Below are 16,128 nucleotides of genomic sequence, written 5' to 3'. Positions count from 1 at the left end.
GTGTTGGACACGGATAATGGCACTCCGTTCACCAGTGAGGAGTTCGCGAAGATGAACGGCATACGCCATATCCATACTGCCCCTTACCACCCGGCTTCAAATGGGTTGGCGGAGCGCGCAGTGCAGACATTCAAACGAGGCCTAAAGAAGCAGTCTTCCGGGTCAATAGACACGAGACTGGCTCGCTTTTTGTTTTCGTACAGGACCACCCCCCACGCAGTGACTGGGGTAGCTCCTGCAGAACTCCTAAGGGCCGGAGACTTTGCACCCGCCTTAGTATGGTTTTCCCGGACATTGGCGCAAAGGTACGCCGCACACAAGAACGGCAGGGACAGGGTTTTTCTCGGCATCGGCTGATTCGGCGGTTTACGCCCGGTAACCCAGTGTTCGTTCGCAATTTTGCTGGTGGTGCCCAGTGGGTCCCTGGCATAATCTTTTGCCAAATGGGCCCTATATCTTACCAGGTGCAAGCCCAGGGTCATCTCCAGCGCAAACATGTAGACCACGTTCGGTCCAGAAGACTATCCCTTCCAAAGATTCCCCGCCCCCGGAGCTCATTGCTACAGTCACAGAGACCAGAGACAATGGAAAGTAGTCCTCACAATCTTCCTCTGGTGCCTCACTCAAAGCCTGCGCAGGTCGTTACAGAACCGCGCGGAGATAGAGACGCCGAGATGACAGAGGCAGCAGACTCTGACTCCGAGATAGAGACACAGGACGCATCAGAGGGGGAATCTTCGGGCCCACGGGCCGTGGATATACAACCATTACGCCGTTCATCACGGAAGCGCCGGTCTCCGTCTCGTACACGCCGCCCGATCCAGCGCCTCGTGCAAATGCTGTCCGGCCTGCGGCAAAACGAGTCCGACGCCCTCCTTCGCCAGAGTCTTCGGTGGATTCCTTGGACTTTGAGGGGGAGGGATGTTATAACCTGCCTGCTTACCATTGGCTGGGGACTAATGACAATCTCACAATCCTGTGGGAGTATGAGCTTCCCCAATGAGGGGGACGGAGAAATCATTAGAAGACTACCTGTATAAATAAAGGAAGGAGTATGCAGCAAGTGAGGTTGCTGCTGGTGTGTATACATATGTTATTGTAAATAAATGTTATTTCTTTGTATCCTTGAAACTCGTGCTGGATTCTTCGTGGCCCTCACAAAAGTTCGCTAAGTTGGAGGAGGGGCGGGTAGAGGGATTGGGGGCCCCGATTGAGATGGAGGAATTGGTTAAGGGGTTGGAGGGTATGCAGTCGGGCAAGGCCCCGGGACCGGATGGGTATCCTGTAGAATTTTACAGGAAATTCTCAGAGCTGTTGGGTCCGCTGTTGTTGAGAACTTTTAACAAGGCTAAGGAAAAGGGAATCCTTCCCCCGACGATGTTGCAGGCTCTGATCTCGCTCATCCTTAAGCGAGATAAGGATCTGTTGCAATGTGGCTCCTCTAGGCCGATTTCGCTCCTTAATGTAGATGCCAAACTGTTGGCCAAGATCTTGGCCACTAGGATTGAGGACTGTGTCCCGGGAGTGATCAATGAGGATCAGACGGGGTTTGTGAAGGGCAGGCAGTTGAACACGAATGTGCATCGGACGAGCAAGTGAACCCCCCCTGAGTTGCAGTTCCCCAAGGCATGTGTGTCGCCACCTGTACCATCAACTCCCCACCCCCACCCCCACCCCCTCCTCCAACTCTCGATTTAATCATGCGTCATGTCTTGTGTCTTGCAGGAACTCCTGCCGATGAGGCAGACCCCGCTCGCGTTCCCCAACCTCAACCCCGACCAAAACCCCAACCTCAAGTGGATAGCAGTGAAGAAGAGAACACGGACAGAGACAGGAGCCCTCGACCCACAGCCCGAATCATCCCAAAGCGCCAGTCCAGGGATGACACTGACTTTCTGACACAGCTGTTTCCAACACCCCTAGCCATCCCAGAGACACTCACCTCAGTTGGGCAATTTAGTGAAGAAGCTCCTGGGGCAATATCTGGTCGACCACACATGTGCTGCGGGACAGCAGTTGGAGGTAGGAACCCCCGAAGGGGCGGACAGTCTGAGGGCAGCCTGACCACAGGGACTAGCTGCCATCTAGAAGGATTTTGGATGTCTGGAAAGGGCAGTCCCATTAATAGTGGAGATGCAGTTGCAGAGCCAGAGACTACATGAGGGGTTGTCAGCAACCATTCAGTGCCTACAGGTGCAGTTGGAAGAGTCCAATCACATGCAGGAGTAGGAGGTGGTGCCAACCATGTTTGTCATCCAGGCCACCACCGCACGGGTGGCGTCCATGGTGGAGGCCTTAGGGGTGAAGGTATCGGCCATGGGTCAAGATGTCCAAAGCCTGGGGCACTGTGCAGGCGGTGGCCGATGCCTAGGACAGGGCTGCCCTATCACTGGCAGTATGTACCAGGGCCATCTGCACATTGCAGCGGCGCGCCAGGTCATGACTGAAGGCATCGCCGGTATTGCCCAGGCGCTGGCCAACGTAGCACAGGTGTAGAGGGAGGATGGGCAGTCACTGGTTGATGTGGCACAGACCCAGGTGGTGACACAGTCACAGCGTAATTAGGCGCATTCCCAGAGGGAGGTGGTCCACTTCCTGTGCTCCACGGCCATGAGCATAGAGACCCCAGTCAGAATGGGAGTGGGCCACCAGGTCTGGCAGCGGCAGGTGGTGGGGGAGCCTCCAGGGTTAGCTCCGCTCGCACCCCCACCCCATGGAGTAGCCTGAGGGCTTTCGGGCATCCTGAGGGAGGAGGAGATGGGACCCATGCTGGTGATTCCATAGTTGGTGGTGCAGAGAGTGGGGGGTGGAATACGGGAGTGGTGGTGGTGGTGGTGGTGGTTGGGGGGGGGGGTGGGGGTGGTGGTGCACCCATACGCCCATGACATACTGGGCAACTGCGGCCCACAGTGGGCATTCAGTGGGGTACGCAGCAAGATGGCTGCCTCACAGGTGGCGGCAATGGCATTGGTCCTGTGGGGGGTCACCCCAACCCCACAGCCCATCCACTGGTCACTTCCCATCATCACCCCCAGGCCTGGCGGATGCCCTCCCCAGGTCACTTCCCGTCACCATCCCCGGGCCTGACAGATGCCCCCCACCCAGCCAGCCGTGCCAATGGCAGGACTGGCAGCCCATTGTCATGCCTCTTCATGTTCTACTTCCTCTCTCCCTTGCCAGCGGTGGTGCCTGTTTCTCAATTATTGAAACCACAAGTGAAAAACGTTATCAATAATGCCCCCGATGGAGGCCCCGCAGATTACAAGTTCAGGCCCGCTAATGATATGCGAACGCCGATTACTGTAGTGCGGAGTAGAACGCATTGATGCTGCTGTCGAGACGGCCAGCACTGACCCCGACTTTGGATTCACGACCAATTCTCCGCCCAATCCCAATTCACAATTCTGACATCGCTGGCCGGAGAATCCCGCCCAGGGAGTGACAGGCACACAAGCAGTCTTGATGCAGATATGGGATAGCAGACGTTTGGATGAGCTGAAGCTTAAAGAGATTGGAGGACCACAGATCCATAGAGCATTGGCATAATAGTCTGGAAATGACAATGGTATGGATGAGGGTTTTAAATGGCAGGTGAGCCGAGGTAGGGGGAGGGATGATGTGATGCAATCATTTGGAGGTAGATATAAGCAGTCCGAATGGTGAGGTTATTTGGGGGTACGCTCAGCTTACAAGTCGAATATGCTGAGATTGGAAACATTCTGGTAAGTGTGAGACACTGGATGGCAAAGTAGTAAAGTCATGAAGAAACATAATGGATTTCTGGCAGAGGCTGCCAAGTTGGAGGAAGCTGACAAACATTAATTTCTCTCCCCAAGGATTCTGCCGAATCTTACCAGCATTTTCTGCTTTTATTTCAGATTTCCAGCATCCGCAGTATTTTGCTTTTATTGCAATGCATCAATGACTGGCTGATAGACAAGGGGTGGAATTCTCCATCCCGCTTGCCCTGTTTTCCAGCGCGGCGCATCCAGCTGTCAGCGGGATTCTCCGTCCCCGCAGCCGGTCAATGGGGTTTCTCATTGCGGCCACCCTACGCCATCGGTAAACCCGCGGGCGTGGGTGCGCTGCCGGCAAAGCGGAGGATCCCGCCAACGGAGAATCCTGCAGAAGAAGTCTGAGAACATAGAAAGATGGGGGGTGAGATTCTCTAATCCTGCGGCAGAGTGTCCACGCCGTCATAAACGCCGTCGCATTTTACGATGGCGTGAAAGGGCCGCTCCCACGTCTAATTCTGGCCCCTCCAGGGGGCCAGCACGGCGCTGGAGCGGTTTGTGCCGCTCCAGCTGCAAATCCCGGCGCGAACTGGGCGCTGCGGGATCCGTGCATGCGCAGTTGCACCGGCGGCAACGAGGACATGCGCAGTGGTGCCGGCGCCAATACGGGCATGTGCAGTGGTGCCGCCGCCAATGCGGGCATGCGCAGTGGTGCCGGCGCCAACGCGGGCATGCGCAGTTGCCTCCTTCAACAAGCTGACTCCGACGCAAGATAGCGCAGGGCCACCGGGGCCGGCCCACCGATCGTCAGGCCCGCCAGGCCACACCGCAGCCCCCCCCCCCCCCCCGGGGGTCGGACCCCCCCCCATCCCCCCCACGGGCTGCCACCCGACCCTTACACGCTGAGGTCCCGCCGGCTCAAAGCAGGTTAGAACGGCACCGGCGGGACTCGGCTCTTTACCTACGGCCGCTCAGCCTATCCAGGCTGAGAAGCGGCGGGCCGGCCGTGTAGAGCGGCAACTGGCGTTGCGCCAACCATGCCGACGCCAATGGCACCAATTCTCCACACTGCGGAGAATCACATGCCGACGCGGGGCGTCGTGGCCCATTCGCGGGGATTCTCCGGCCCGCCGCGGGGCTGGGAGAATCCCGCCCAGGAGAGATTGAGAGGTGGAACTGACCATATGCCTGCGGATGATGTAGATGAAGCAATGGGATAGTCCAATCATATATCCTTGAAATTTACCAGCGGTAATTATGTGGGGCTGGAAGAAAAGCTATGGAGATGATCTGGCTTTGATTGGGTAGGTCAGCGTGGAACCAAGTGAGGGATTATTATTAAGCTGGACAATGACGGGCAGGCATTGGAGGATGATAGTTATGGTGCCAGGAAGTGATAGCACTTACAATCACAGAGAATATTGTTACATCACCCTGGGCAAGTGCGTGGTCAATTCCAGCCCCACATGCTCCAGAGTCACAGCACAAGTGAATTAACCAATAATTCTTACAAAGATTCCCGATGACTTTGGTCCTTGGCTGCCCAATAATAATAATAATCTTTATTGTCACAAGTAGGCTTACATTAACACTGCAATGAAGCCCTTAGTCGCCACATTCCGGCGCCTGTTCGGGTACACAGAGGGAGAATTCAGAATGTCCAATTCGCCTAACATTACATCTTTCGGGACTGTGGGAGCAAACGGGAGCACCCAGAGGAAGCCCATGCAGACATGGGTGGAAGTACAGACTCCGCACAGACAGTGACCCAAGCTGGGAATCGAACCTGGGACCCTGGCACAGTGAAGCCATAGTGCTAACCACTATGCTACTGTGCTGCCCAATAATTACAATCACCAGGTTTGTAAGTTGAAATACAATTACTGTTTATTTATACCAAGAATTATCATGAAATACGCAGTAAATACACTGGATAACAACGAGCTAATACCTACTACCCCTTTAACTGACCCACCCTTTACCCACACACAAAAGACAGCCAAACACGGAGGGGTGGAAAGGGGTAGAAATAATACAGATGAAGGTCAAAAGTGCCGTTGCTTCAGATGGTGGTTCTTTAGCACACTTTCTTCACTGCAAGCTTGCTGATTAAAGTCTCTGGTTTACAAGTAGTAATGGTCTTCTTTGCAGAGTCATTCCTTCAGGGTATCCACAGGTTAGAAAATAGAGCACTTACAGCTCGCAGGCTTTCTGGAGAGTCTACTTATTATGAAACTGGGCCTTCAGCTCAAGGTTCGCCTTCAGGTCTATATATTTCTGTAGAGACATTTTATTTCACACCAAACCTTGCTTTCAACTCGTGTTTTGACTTCAGGTCTCTGCAGTCTCAAGACAACGACACCTAGACTTGCTGGAGAGTAAGCCCTCAAAGTGGCCTCATGGAGAGAATTAGTTAGATTTTTTTTTGGAGAGAGTCAGTTAGGTCTCTTCATCCTGGCTCTCAGAATCAAAACTGAAACTAAACTGGAACCTCATGACTCTGCAAACATTCCCGTGGGATCAGATCCAATCACTAGCTGTTACCGGGCACAGCACTGTCTTTTGGGCCAATTCATTGACCATCAGCCAAATCAATCAAACTGAGTCATTGCTGATACTAGCCAGTCTGTAATCACCAGTCTAAAACAGCACAGCCCTCTAGAATCATCTGTTTGAATTAAAGGCACAGTCCACTGCTTCCTTCTGCTTGAATTAAAGATATAGGCAGCCTTAAAGACCCACGTCCGTAAATCATCCATGGATCAAAAATGTGAAGCAAAGATAAAAGAAAGGAGAAACTAAGGGAATAAACAAGAAATAAACAGGAAGGACCCATACAATATTATTTATGACTTTGGTTTGAGCTATTCTTGCACTGTGCAGTGGCAGGTGGTGCAGAGAGAATTGAGAGATGGGCAGGAGATTTAAAAAGCAACTGGATCGGGTAAGAGGTAGCAAAATGGAAAGTCAGTGACTACATTGATGCAGATGCACCCTTCACGATTCTACTGGAAACTACCTCCAAATAGATACGGCTACCAATCTGATATTGAGGGGAATTAATTCAATAGCCCACAGAGTGTGATGCAGGCACTTCCTGCTGTTAGGTCATTTCAATTATTTTAGCATCCAGTTAGTAATAACAGTACTGTTAATTGGTTGGATGCAACATCAAAGGGCTAATATCTTGTGAGATAGCATCATTCAAAGCTAGCCTGCATCGCTTAAAGTTATACTGCACCTCTTAAAGGTGTGGGTGCATTTTGTCTAGAGCGAGTCACTCTGGAAATAATACTGACAGTCAATATTGGCAGAAGGTGGGAGACGCAGGCTCTAAGTTTCTAAGATGTTGCACTAGAGGCCATTTAGGGGGCAGTTGAAAAATGTCCTGCATTCGCAAGGGGACCAGCAGGCTGTCCAGGCACATGCTCAGGAGGCAGTGAGACATGGAGGTCCAAAGATGTGCAGGTTAGGTGGATTGGCCATGTTAAATTACTCCTTGGTGTTAATGATGTCTAGGTTAGATGGGGTTACAGGGATGGGTGGAGGAGTGGGTCTTTAGAATGGTAGGTGAGTAAAGCAACAGCTGCACATACCAAACATATATAATAGGAGCCATATAATAGGCCATTCAGCCCCTCGGGCCTGCTCCACCATTCAGTAAGGCCATGGATAATCGGTTTGTGTTTTGAATTCTACATTCCCATTTATCCTCAATGATTGCCTTGCCCAACAAGAATCTATCTACCTCCAGCGTAAGAATCTTCAATGACCCAGTCGCCATCGCCTTCTGACGCAGAGGGCGCGATTCTCCCAGCCCCACGCTGGGCCGGAAAATCGGCGCAACCGCGCCACGACGCCGGCGCGCGATTCTCCGAGGTGCAGAGAATCGGCACCATTTGCGCCGGCGCGTTTGGCGCGGCGCCGGCCGCTGGAATCGCCCGCCGATTCTCCGGCCCGAATGGGCCGAGCGGCCGTGCCGATACGACAGAGTCTCGCCGGCGCGGTTCACCCCTGGTCGCTGCCGACCGGAACTCTGCACGAACGGTCGGGGTGCGGCCTGTGGGGGGGTGGGGAGGGCGGCTCCTTCACCGGGGCTGGGGGAGGGGGGGGGGGGGGAGAGCTCCAATGGGGCCTGGCCCCCGATTGGGGCCCACCGATCGGTGGGTCAGCCTCTCCCCCCCCCCCCCCCGCAGGCCTACATTCTGGCGCGGCCGGCCCCTGAACGCAGACATCATGTTGAGTCGGGGCCAGCGCGCTAAAGAAGTCCCCCGCGCATGTGCAGGTTGGCGTGGCCCAACTGCGCATGCGCGGGTTGGCGTGGCGCCCATTTGGCATCACGAAAGGAGGCTGGAGCGGCGTGAACCGCTCCAGCGTCATGCTGGCCCCCTGTGTGGGCTAGAATCGGTTGTAGCCGGGCCCGGTTTGCGCCGTCGTGAAACGCGACGGCGTTCACAATGGCGCGAACACCTGGGCTCCATATTGGAGAATCACCCCCAGAGAGTTTCAAAGTCATACAGCCCTCAAAGAAAAAATGTCCTCTCATCTCTGTCCTAAAAGGGCAGGCGTTATATCAATTAAGGGCTTGTTTCCATGCCCAACACAATAACATGTCCAGCTGGAAAAGATGAAATGAGGGAAGCCAGTCTTGCAGCGTCACCATCTCAGGTGAAAAGGCAGGAAGGAAAGGGGTTACCTCCATTTGGGAATGGCCTGTGCCCATCAGGGGTATGCTGTCCCCTTAAAGATGTTACTCCCTTCTTTGTGACCCCCTCTCCCCCCCCCATCCAAACCACCACCAGCCCTGTCCCGAAGGATGCCGATTCGTCCCACGTACTCAGGACTCAGTTCTAAATCTGGTTGCCATGGACCTTCTCCCGAGGACTGCTTGAGATCCCAGCAGTAGCCACCAATGAGTTCTGGTGCTGCTGGGAGTACTCAGCTGTAGTCAGAGTGGTCTCAAGGCAAAGACTTCCATTCCCTGAAGGACGAAAGTCCCAAAATTAGCTAATTGAGGCTGCCCTCTCTGGGTATTATTGCTACGGGGCAGCCATTTTTTAAAGTAGTTTGTCTAGTGACTGGCTTTTCTATGGAGGCCGGGAGATGGGGGTGAGCAATACGTCCCTGTAAAATTCAACCCATACAAGGCTATCTGTTTAGATTATGTGGTCCAATCTTTGGAGCAGGGTTGCAATTGTTACCGACTGGGGACTCTGAAAACAGCGCGGGAGATTTAAAAAGCGCGGGAGCTGCGAGTCGGAGCAGAGATTTTAAAAGATCGCGGCCTAGTTTCGGGAGCCGTTCGGAGGAGGAGGATCAGTCTCTGTCAGGGAGAGAACCTGAGAACATCTAAGACACTCAGAGGGTAAGAAGGTAAGTAAGTGATTTTTACTCATTTTTACTTTTATACCTTTTTCAAATTGTGTATGTCGGGGGGAAACTGAAGGGACATCACAGAAAAGCTGTGGCCTGAGTGGCTGGTTGGGAATCTACACTAAATTAAAAAAATTAAGCCTCGGTAACTAATTAAACATAATTACTTAATTATAATTTAGAGGGGTATCTAAGCCAGAGATCGGAGAGTACTATATTGAGCTTTCGCATTTCTATTAGAAATCTAGTACTATGAAACAGATAGTTAACAGTAACTTTGAAATTTAAAAAAATATATATTTAAAATTAAAACATTAAAAAAAATTTTTTTTAAATTAATTGACGCAATGTCAGTTCGAGAGGTGCAGTGCTCTGACTGTGAGATGTGGCAGGTCCGGGAGACTTCCAGCGTCCCGGATGGCTTCATCTGCAGAAAGTGCACCCAACTGGAGCTCCTCACAGACCGCATGGTTCGGTTGGAGCATCAATTGGATGCACTTAGGAGCATGCAGGTGGCGGAAAGCGTCATAGATCGCAGTTATGTAAATGTGGTCACACCCAAGGTGCAGGCAGAGAAATGGGTGACCACCAGAAAGGGCAGGCAGTCAGTGCAGGAATCCCCTGTGGTTGTCCCCCTCTCAAACAGGTATACCCCTTTGGATACTGTCGGGGGGATAGCCTATCAGGGGAAAACAGCAGCAGCCAGAGCAGTGGCACCACGGCTGGCTCTGATGTTCAGAAGGGAGGGTCAAAGCGCAGAAGAGTAATAGTAATAGGGGACTCTATAGTCAGGGGCACAGATAGGCGCTTCTGTGGACGTGAAAGAGACTCCAGGATGGTATGTTGCCTCCCTGGTGCCAGGGTCCAGGATGTCTCCGAACGGGTAGAGGGCATCCTGAAGGGGGAGGGCAAACAGGCAGAGGTCGTTGTACATATTGGTACTAACGACATAGGCAGGAAGGGGCATGAGGTCCTGCAGCAGGAGTTCAGGGAGCTAGGCAGAAAGTTAAAAGACAGGACCTCGAGGGTTGTAATCTCAGGATTACTCCCTGTGCCACATGCCAGTGAGGCTAGAAATAGGAAGATAGAGCAGCTAAACACGTGGCTAAACAGCTGGTGTAGGAGGGAGGGTTTCCGTTATCTGGACCACTGGGAGCTCTTCCGGGGCAGGTGTGACCTATATAAGAAGGACGGGTTGCATCTAAACCGGAGAGGCATAAATATCCTGGCCGCGAGGTTTGCTAGTGTCACACGGGAGGGTTTAAACTAGTATGGCAGGGGCGTGGGCACGGGAGCAATAGGTCAGAAGGTGAGAGCATTGAGGGAGAACTAGGGAATAGGGACAGCGGGGCTCTGAGGCAGAGCAGACAGGGAGAAGTTGCTGAACACAGCAGGTCTGGTGGCCTGAAGTGCATATGTTTTAATGCAAGAAGTATTACGGGTAAGGCAGATGAACTTAGAGCTTGGATTAGTACTTGGAACTATGATGTTGTTGCCTTACAGAGACCTGGTTGAGGGAAGGACAGGATTGGCAGCTAAACGTTCCAGGATTTAGATGTTTCAGGTGGGATAGAGGGGGATGTAAAAGGGGAGGCGGAGTTGCGCTACTGGTTCGGGAGAATATCACAGCTGTACTGCGGGAGGACACCTCAGAGGGCAGTGAGGCTATATGGATAGAGGTCGGGAATAAGAAGGGTGCAGTCACAATGTTGGGGGTTTACTACAGGCCTCCCAACAGCCAGCGGGAGATAGAGGATCAGATAGGTAGACAGATTTTGGTAAAGAGTAAAAACAACAGGGTTGTGGTGATGGGAGACTTCAACTTCCCCAATATTGACTGGGACTTACTTAGTGCCAGGGGCTTAGACGGGGCAGAGTTTGTAAGGAGCATCCAGGAGGGCTTCTTAAAACAATATGTAGACAGTCCAACTAGGGAAGGGGCAGTACTGGACCTGGAATTGGGGAATGAGCCCGGCCAGGTGGTAGATGTTTCAGTAGGGGAGCATTTTGTTAACAGTGACCACAATTCAGTAAGTTTTAAAGTACTGGTGGACAAGGATAAGAGTGGTCCTAGGATGAATGTGCTAAATTGGGGCTAATTATAACAATATTAGGCGGGAACTGAAGAACATAGATTGGGGGCGGATGTTTGAGGGCAAATCAACATCTGACATGTGGGAGGCTTTCAAGTGGCAGTTGAAAGGAATTCAGGACCGGCATGTCCTGTGAGGAAGAAGGATAAATACGGCAATTTTCAGGAACCTTGGATAACGAGAGATATTGTAGGCCTCGTCAAAAAGAAAAAGGAGGCATTTGTCAGGGCTAAAAGGCTGGGAACAGACGAAGCCTGCATGGAATATAAGGAAAGTAGGAAGGAACTTAAGCAAGGAGTCAGGAGGGCTAGAAGGGGTCACGAAAAGTCATTGGCAAATAGGGTTAAGGAAAATCCCAAGGCTTTTTACACGTACATAAAAAGCAAGAGGGTAGCCAGGGAAAGGGTTGGCCCACTGAAGGATAGGCAAGGGAATCTATGTGTGGAGCCAGAGGAAATGGGCGAGGTACTAAATGAATACTTTGCATCAGTATTCACCAAAGAGAAGAAATTGGTAGATGTTGAGTCTGGAGCAGGGTGTGTAGATAGCCTGGGTCACATTGAGATCCAAAAAGACGAGGTGTTGGGTGTCTTAAAAAATATTAAGGTAGATAAGTCCCCAGGGCCTGATGGGATCTACCCCAGAATACTGAAGGAGGCTGGAGAGAAAATTGCTGAGTCCTTGACAGAAATCTTTGGATCCTCACTGTCTTCAGGGGATGTCCCGGAGGACTGGTGAATAGTCAATGTTGTTCCTCTGTTTAAGAAGGGTAGCAAGGATAATCCCGGGAACTACAGGCCGGTGAGCCTTACTTCAGTGGTAGGGAAATTACTGGAGAGAATTCTTCGAGACAGGATCTACTCCCATTTGGAAGCAAATGGACGTATTAGTGAGAGGCAGCACGGTTTTGTGAAGGGGAGGTCGTGTCTCACTAACTTGATAGAGTTTTTCGAGGAGGTCACTAAGATGATTGATGCAGGTAGGGCAGTGGATGTTGTCTATATGGACTTCAGTAAGGCCTTTGACAAGGTCCCTCATGGTAGACTAGTACAAAAGGTGAAGTCACACGGGATCGGGGTGAGCTGGCAAGGTGGATACAGAACTGGCTAGGTCATAGAAGGCAGAGAGTAGCAATGGAAGGATGCTTTTCTAATTGGAGGGCTGTGACCAGTGGTGTTCCACAGGGATCAGTGCTGGGACCTTTGCTCTTTGTAGTATATATAAATGATTTGAAGGAACATGTAACTGGTCTGATTAGTAAGTTTGCAGATGACACAAAGGTTGGTGGAATTGCGGATAGCGATGAGGACTGTCAGAGGATACAGCAGGATTTAGATTGTTTGGAGACTTGGGCGGAGAGATGGCAGATGGAGTTTAATCCGGACAAATGTGAGGTAATGCATTTTGGAAGGTCTAATGCAGGTAGGGAATATACAGTGAATGGTAGAACCCTCAAGAGTATTGAAAGTCAAAGAGATCTAGGAGTACAGGTCCACGGGTCATTGAAAGGGGCAACACAGGTGGAGAAGGTAGTCAAGAAGGCATACGGCATGCTTGCCTTCATTGGCCGGGGCATTGAGTATAAGAATTGGCAAGTCATGTTGCAGCTGTATAGAATCTTAGTTAGGCCACACTTGGAGTATAGTGTTCAATTCTGGTCGCCACACTACCAGAAGGATGTGGAGGTTTTAGAGAGGGTGCAGAAGAGATTTACCAGAAGGTTGCCTGGTATGGAGGGCATTAGCTATGAGGAGCGGTTGAATAAACTCGGTTTGTTCTCAGTGGAACGAAGGAGGTTGAGGGGAGACCTGTTAGAGGTCTACAAAATTATGAGGGGCATAGACAGAGTGGATAGTCAGAGGCTTTTCCCCAGGGTAGAGGGGTCAATTACTAGGGGGCATAGGTTTATGGTGAGAGGGGCAAGGTTTAGAGTAGATGTACGAGGCAAGTTTTTTACGCAGAGGGTAGTGTGTGCCTGGAACTCGCTACCGGAGGAGGTGGTGGAAGCAGGGACGATAGTGGCATTTAAGGGGCATCATGACAAATACATGAATAGGATGGGAATAGAGGGATACGGACCCAGGAAGTGTAGAAGATTGTAGTTTAGTCGGGCAGCATGGTCGGCATGGGCTTGGAGGGCCGAAGGGCCTGTTCCTGTGCTGTGCATTTCTTTGTTCTTTGTTCTTTGTTTGACTGAACCAAGTTGAGGATCCGTGGGATGTGTGTTTTACTTCCTCTTCTGGAATTAAGTTTAACTTTTTAAGAAATAGGAAAATATTTATCAGGCAGTGTGTAAAAATCATTCTTGTTTTCTCTACCCTTCTATTCCTGGAGCGCGTATCACAAGCACCTCAGCCAGGCTATCCTCATCATCCCGAATATTCTGCATGTTAATTTCTCATGAATAGAAAGGATATTCAGTTTGTAAATGAGTAATTTTAGCACCACATGGAACATTTTGTTCATGAGAGTAAAGCACCCACAGTTGGCACGCAGATTCTTGGCAAAATGTCCCTTAAATCAAAAACAACAGCTGAACCAGATATAAAACCTGGTTCATTTAAGGCACTGGGTCTTCAGGAACACATTCTACTGGAATCAAAGTATTGCACAAGAGAGGTAATCAATGCTATGATTAAAAACAATCAGAATCCAAATCTCTATCGTTAATTAGCTAACATAAGGGCCTCAGGAAAACCTTTTTTGCCTAATTTAGAGAAACAGATAAACAGCACCAAGGACAACCAGCAGAGCCATGAATTTCAGCAGGATTGACATTGATTCTTGCCGCTTCTTCGTGAGCACACGGGTTTTGGTCGGTTTGATGATACGCTCCCACTGTGTGAGGATGGTCTGTCGAGCCTTTGGCCATTTTCCGGGCCCTGTCAGTCGAAACTGGTATGGCGAGCAGGGGCCAAAAAGAACCTGAAATGCCAACTGTGGGTCACTGAGGAGGAGCTGCTTCAAGTTGGGCTTCACACCAATCTGCTCCGCTAACTCATCCATGTAGGGTACGTAATCAACTTGAATAGTGTGCCTTTGGGAGCTGACATACCTTAGAGAGAGGGAGACAGAGAGATGTACAACTTTAAAAATTCCTGACTTTGCCTTGAATTTCCACACCTTTCCCGCATGCCACGACCTCATAGTGCGTTACTATCCCAAGGGGCTGGCAGCCTTCAGTGCGGTGGAAATTCTTGTTGTGAGCATCAAGCAATCTATCACAACCAAGCTCATCTCCTTTTCTCACTGAATGTTCTGACATACTTTCCACCAAGTGTCACTGGGAAGTTAATATTTTCACTAGCATTTGTTTCTACTGCCACTCTCTTTGAGATCAACAAACTCACTGCCGCCCTGCAGTGCACTTACCAGTAGTTGACCTCTGTGGAAGCTCATACACAAACCTCATATGCTACACTCCTCAATATTAAGAAATTATCCTGATCATAAACAGTAACAAACTCCTGAAATTCTAAGAGTTAAAAAAATTGTTTCAAGGGAAGGAAATCAATATTTTCTCAGATCTTTGAAAAATATTAGTTGAGGTTCCAAGGCAGTACACCTGGTGAGCTATGATCTAGGGGTCTTTATTGCATTTTATCTAGTATCCTTAGTGTAGTAAAACACACCAAGATTCTTTGAAGCAGGAGAAAGATATTTAGATACAAGCCAATCCCCGTTTTAAAATCTTGCATCCTCTCCTGTGTTTATATTATTACTAGCAGATTACCTCAGGGCTGTGCTTATGGTGAGCCAAAAGGATTAGCTTTTTTTATTGTTTCTGCAGGGAGGGGAAAGCATTTAAGCCGATGAATCACATTCCATTTTAAAATAGTCATTTGGTAGCAGGGAACTTGAATATTCGCTGAAAGAAAATACTTTTATGTTGGGGCTTTTCATCTTGCATTCATCAGGACAATCATAAGAATACCAAATGCAAGGGAAACAACAAATTTACACTGTATGAGAAGAAAGTGCTGAATGGTAGGAAAGTGGACTCTGACTGGTCGAGGCATTACCATAGAGAATGCACCAGTTGATGGTGACTGGAGTTAACTGCCAAACATGGTTTGAAATTTAAACCAGGTAGCTTGACTCGGATTGGTCTCTTCTTTTCAGCAATTTTCCATTTTTATTTAAATTTGTGATTTTTTGATGATACATTGGGGTTTGAGCTCCGTAAATGTCTATTGACCTGTGAAAAGCATAAAGGGAGTGATGTTCCGCAGGTATCAGGGGCTGGATTCTCCGATTCTGAGACTAAGTGCTGATGCCGGTGTGGGAACGGTGCCGTTTTACAATCGAAAAAAGTGCAAAACGGCAACCGATCCCCCATCTGGTGGGGGGCTAGCAGGCACGCAGCGTAAAGCCCCCGGCTCTAGCTGCCAATACGGCCGGAGAATTGCCGGGTCCATGCAACATGGCGCCACCTGAGCACGGACCCAGCCTGCCAAATAGTGACCTCCTTTGGCCAGGTTAGCCACCCCCGGACCACCCCCCACCAGTGCCCCCAGCCCCTGCCAAAGCCCCCCTGCCCGCGAATCAGTTCCCCCCCACCGACTGTCGAGTTTCCGAAAATAAATACAACGAGTGACCAACGCCGCCAGGAACTCGGCCCATTGGGGGGAGGGCCTCAGGTAATGTACTGAGGCCATCCATATGGCGTGCGGCGTACTCCTAGAGTACGCTGTTTTGGAGGGGGTGGAGCATCTCAAATGCGGCACCTGCCCCAATTATGGCGCCAACGTGGATTCTCCGGCCGATCGCTGAACGCGATTTTGGCGTAGGAGACCGGAGAATCCTGCCCTATGCTGGAACCTAGGTTGTTAGTAGTATATATAAATGATCTGGAGGAAAATGTGGGTGGCGGAGTTGCTGATAGTGCCGAGGATTGTCAGAGGATACTACAGGATACAGATAGATTG

At 50.5% G+C, this 16,128-nt stretch overlaps 1 protein-coding gene across 3 annotated transcripts in view; it reads right to left on the bottom strand.

Annotated features, from left to right (window-relative positions):
• Window positions 1-7,923: 7,923 nt before the first annotated feature.
• The window catches only part of LOC140426589 (flavin-containing monooxygenase 5-like), a 106,505-nt gene continuing 98,300 nt past the window's right edge, over window positions 7,924-16,128 (bottom strand). For all 3 annotated transcript variants that reach the window (XM_072511537.1, XM_072511538.1, XM_072511536.1), the window contains exon 9: window positions 7,924-14,255. In XM_072511537.1, coding sequence (XP_072367638.1) covers window positions 13,913-14,255 — 343 coding nt within the window. In that variant the 3' untranslated portion in view covers window positions 7,924-13,912. The remainder of the gene's footprint in view (window positions 14,256-16,128) is intronic.

This window comes from Scyliorhinus torazame, chromosome 7 (assembly GCF_047496885.1).
Source record: "Scyliorhinus torazame isolate Kashiwa2021f chromosome 7, sScyTor2.1, whole genome shotgun sequence".
NCBI classification, from domain to species: Eukaryota; Metazoa; Chordata; class Chondrichthyes; order Carcharhiniformes; family Scyliorhinidae; genus Scyliorhinus; species Scyliorhinus torazame.
This window is presented reverse-complemented; position numbering and strand designations above follow the sequence as displayed.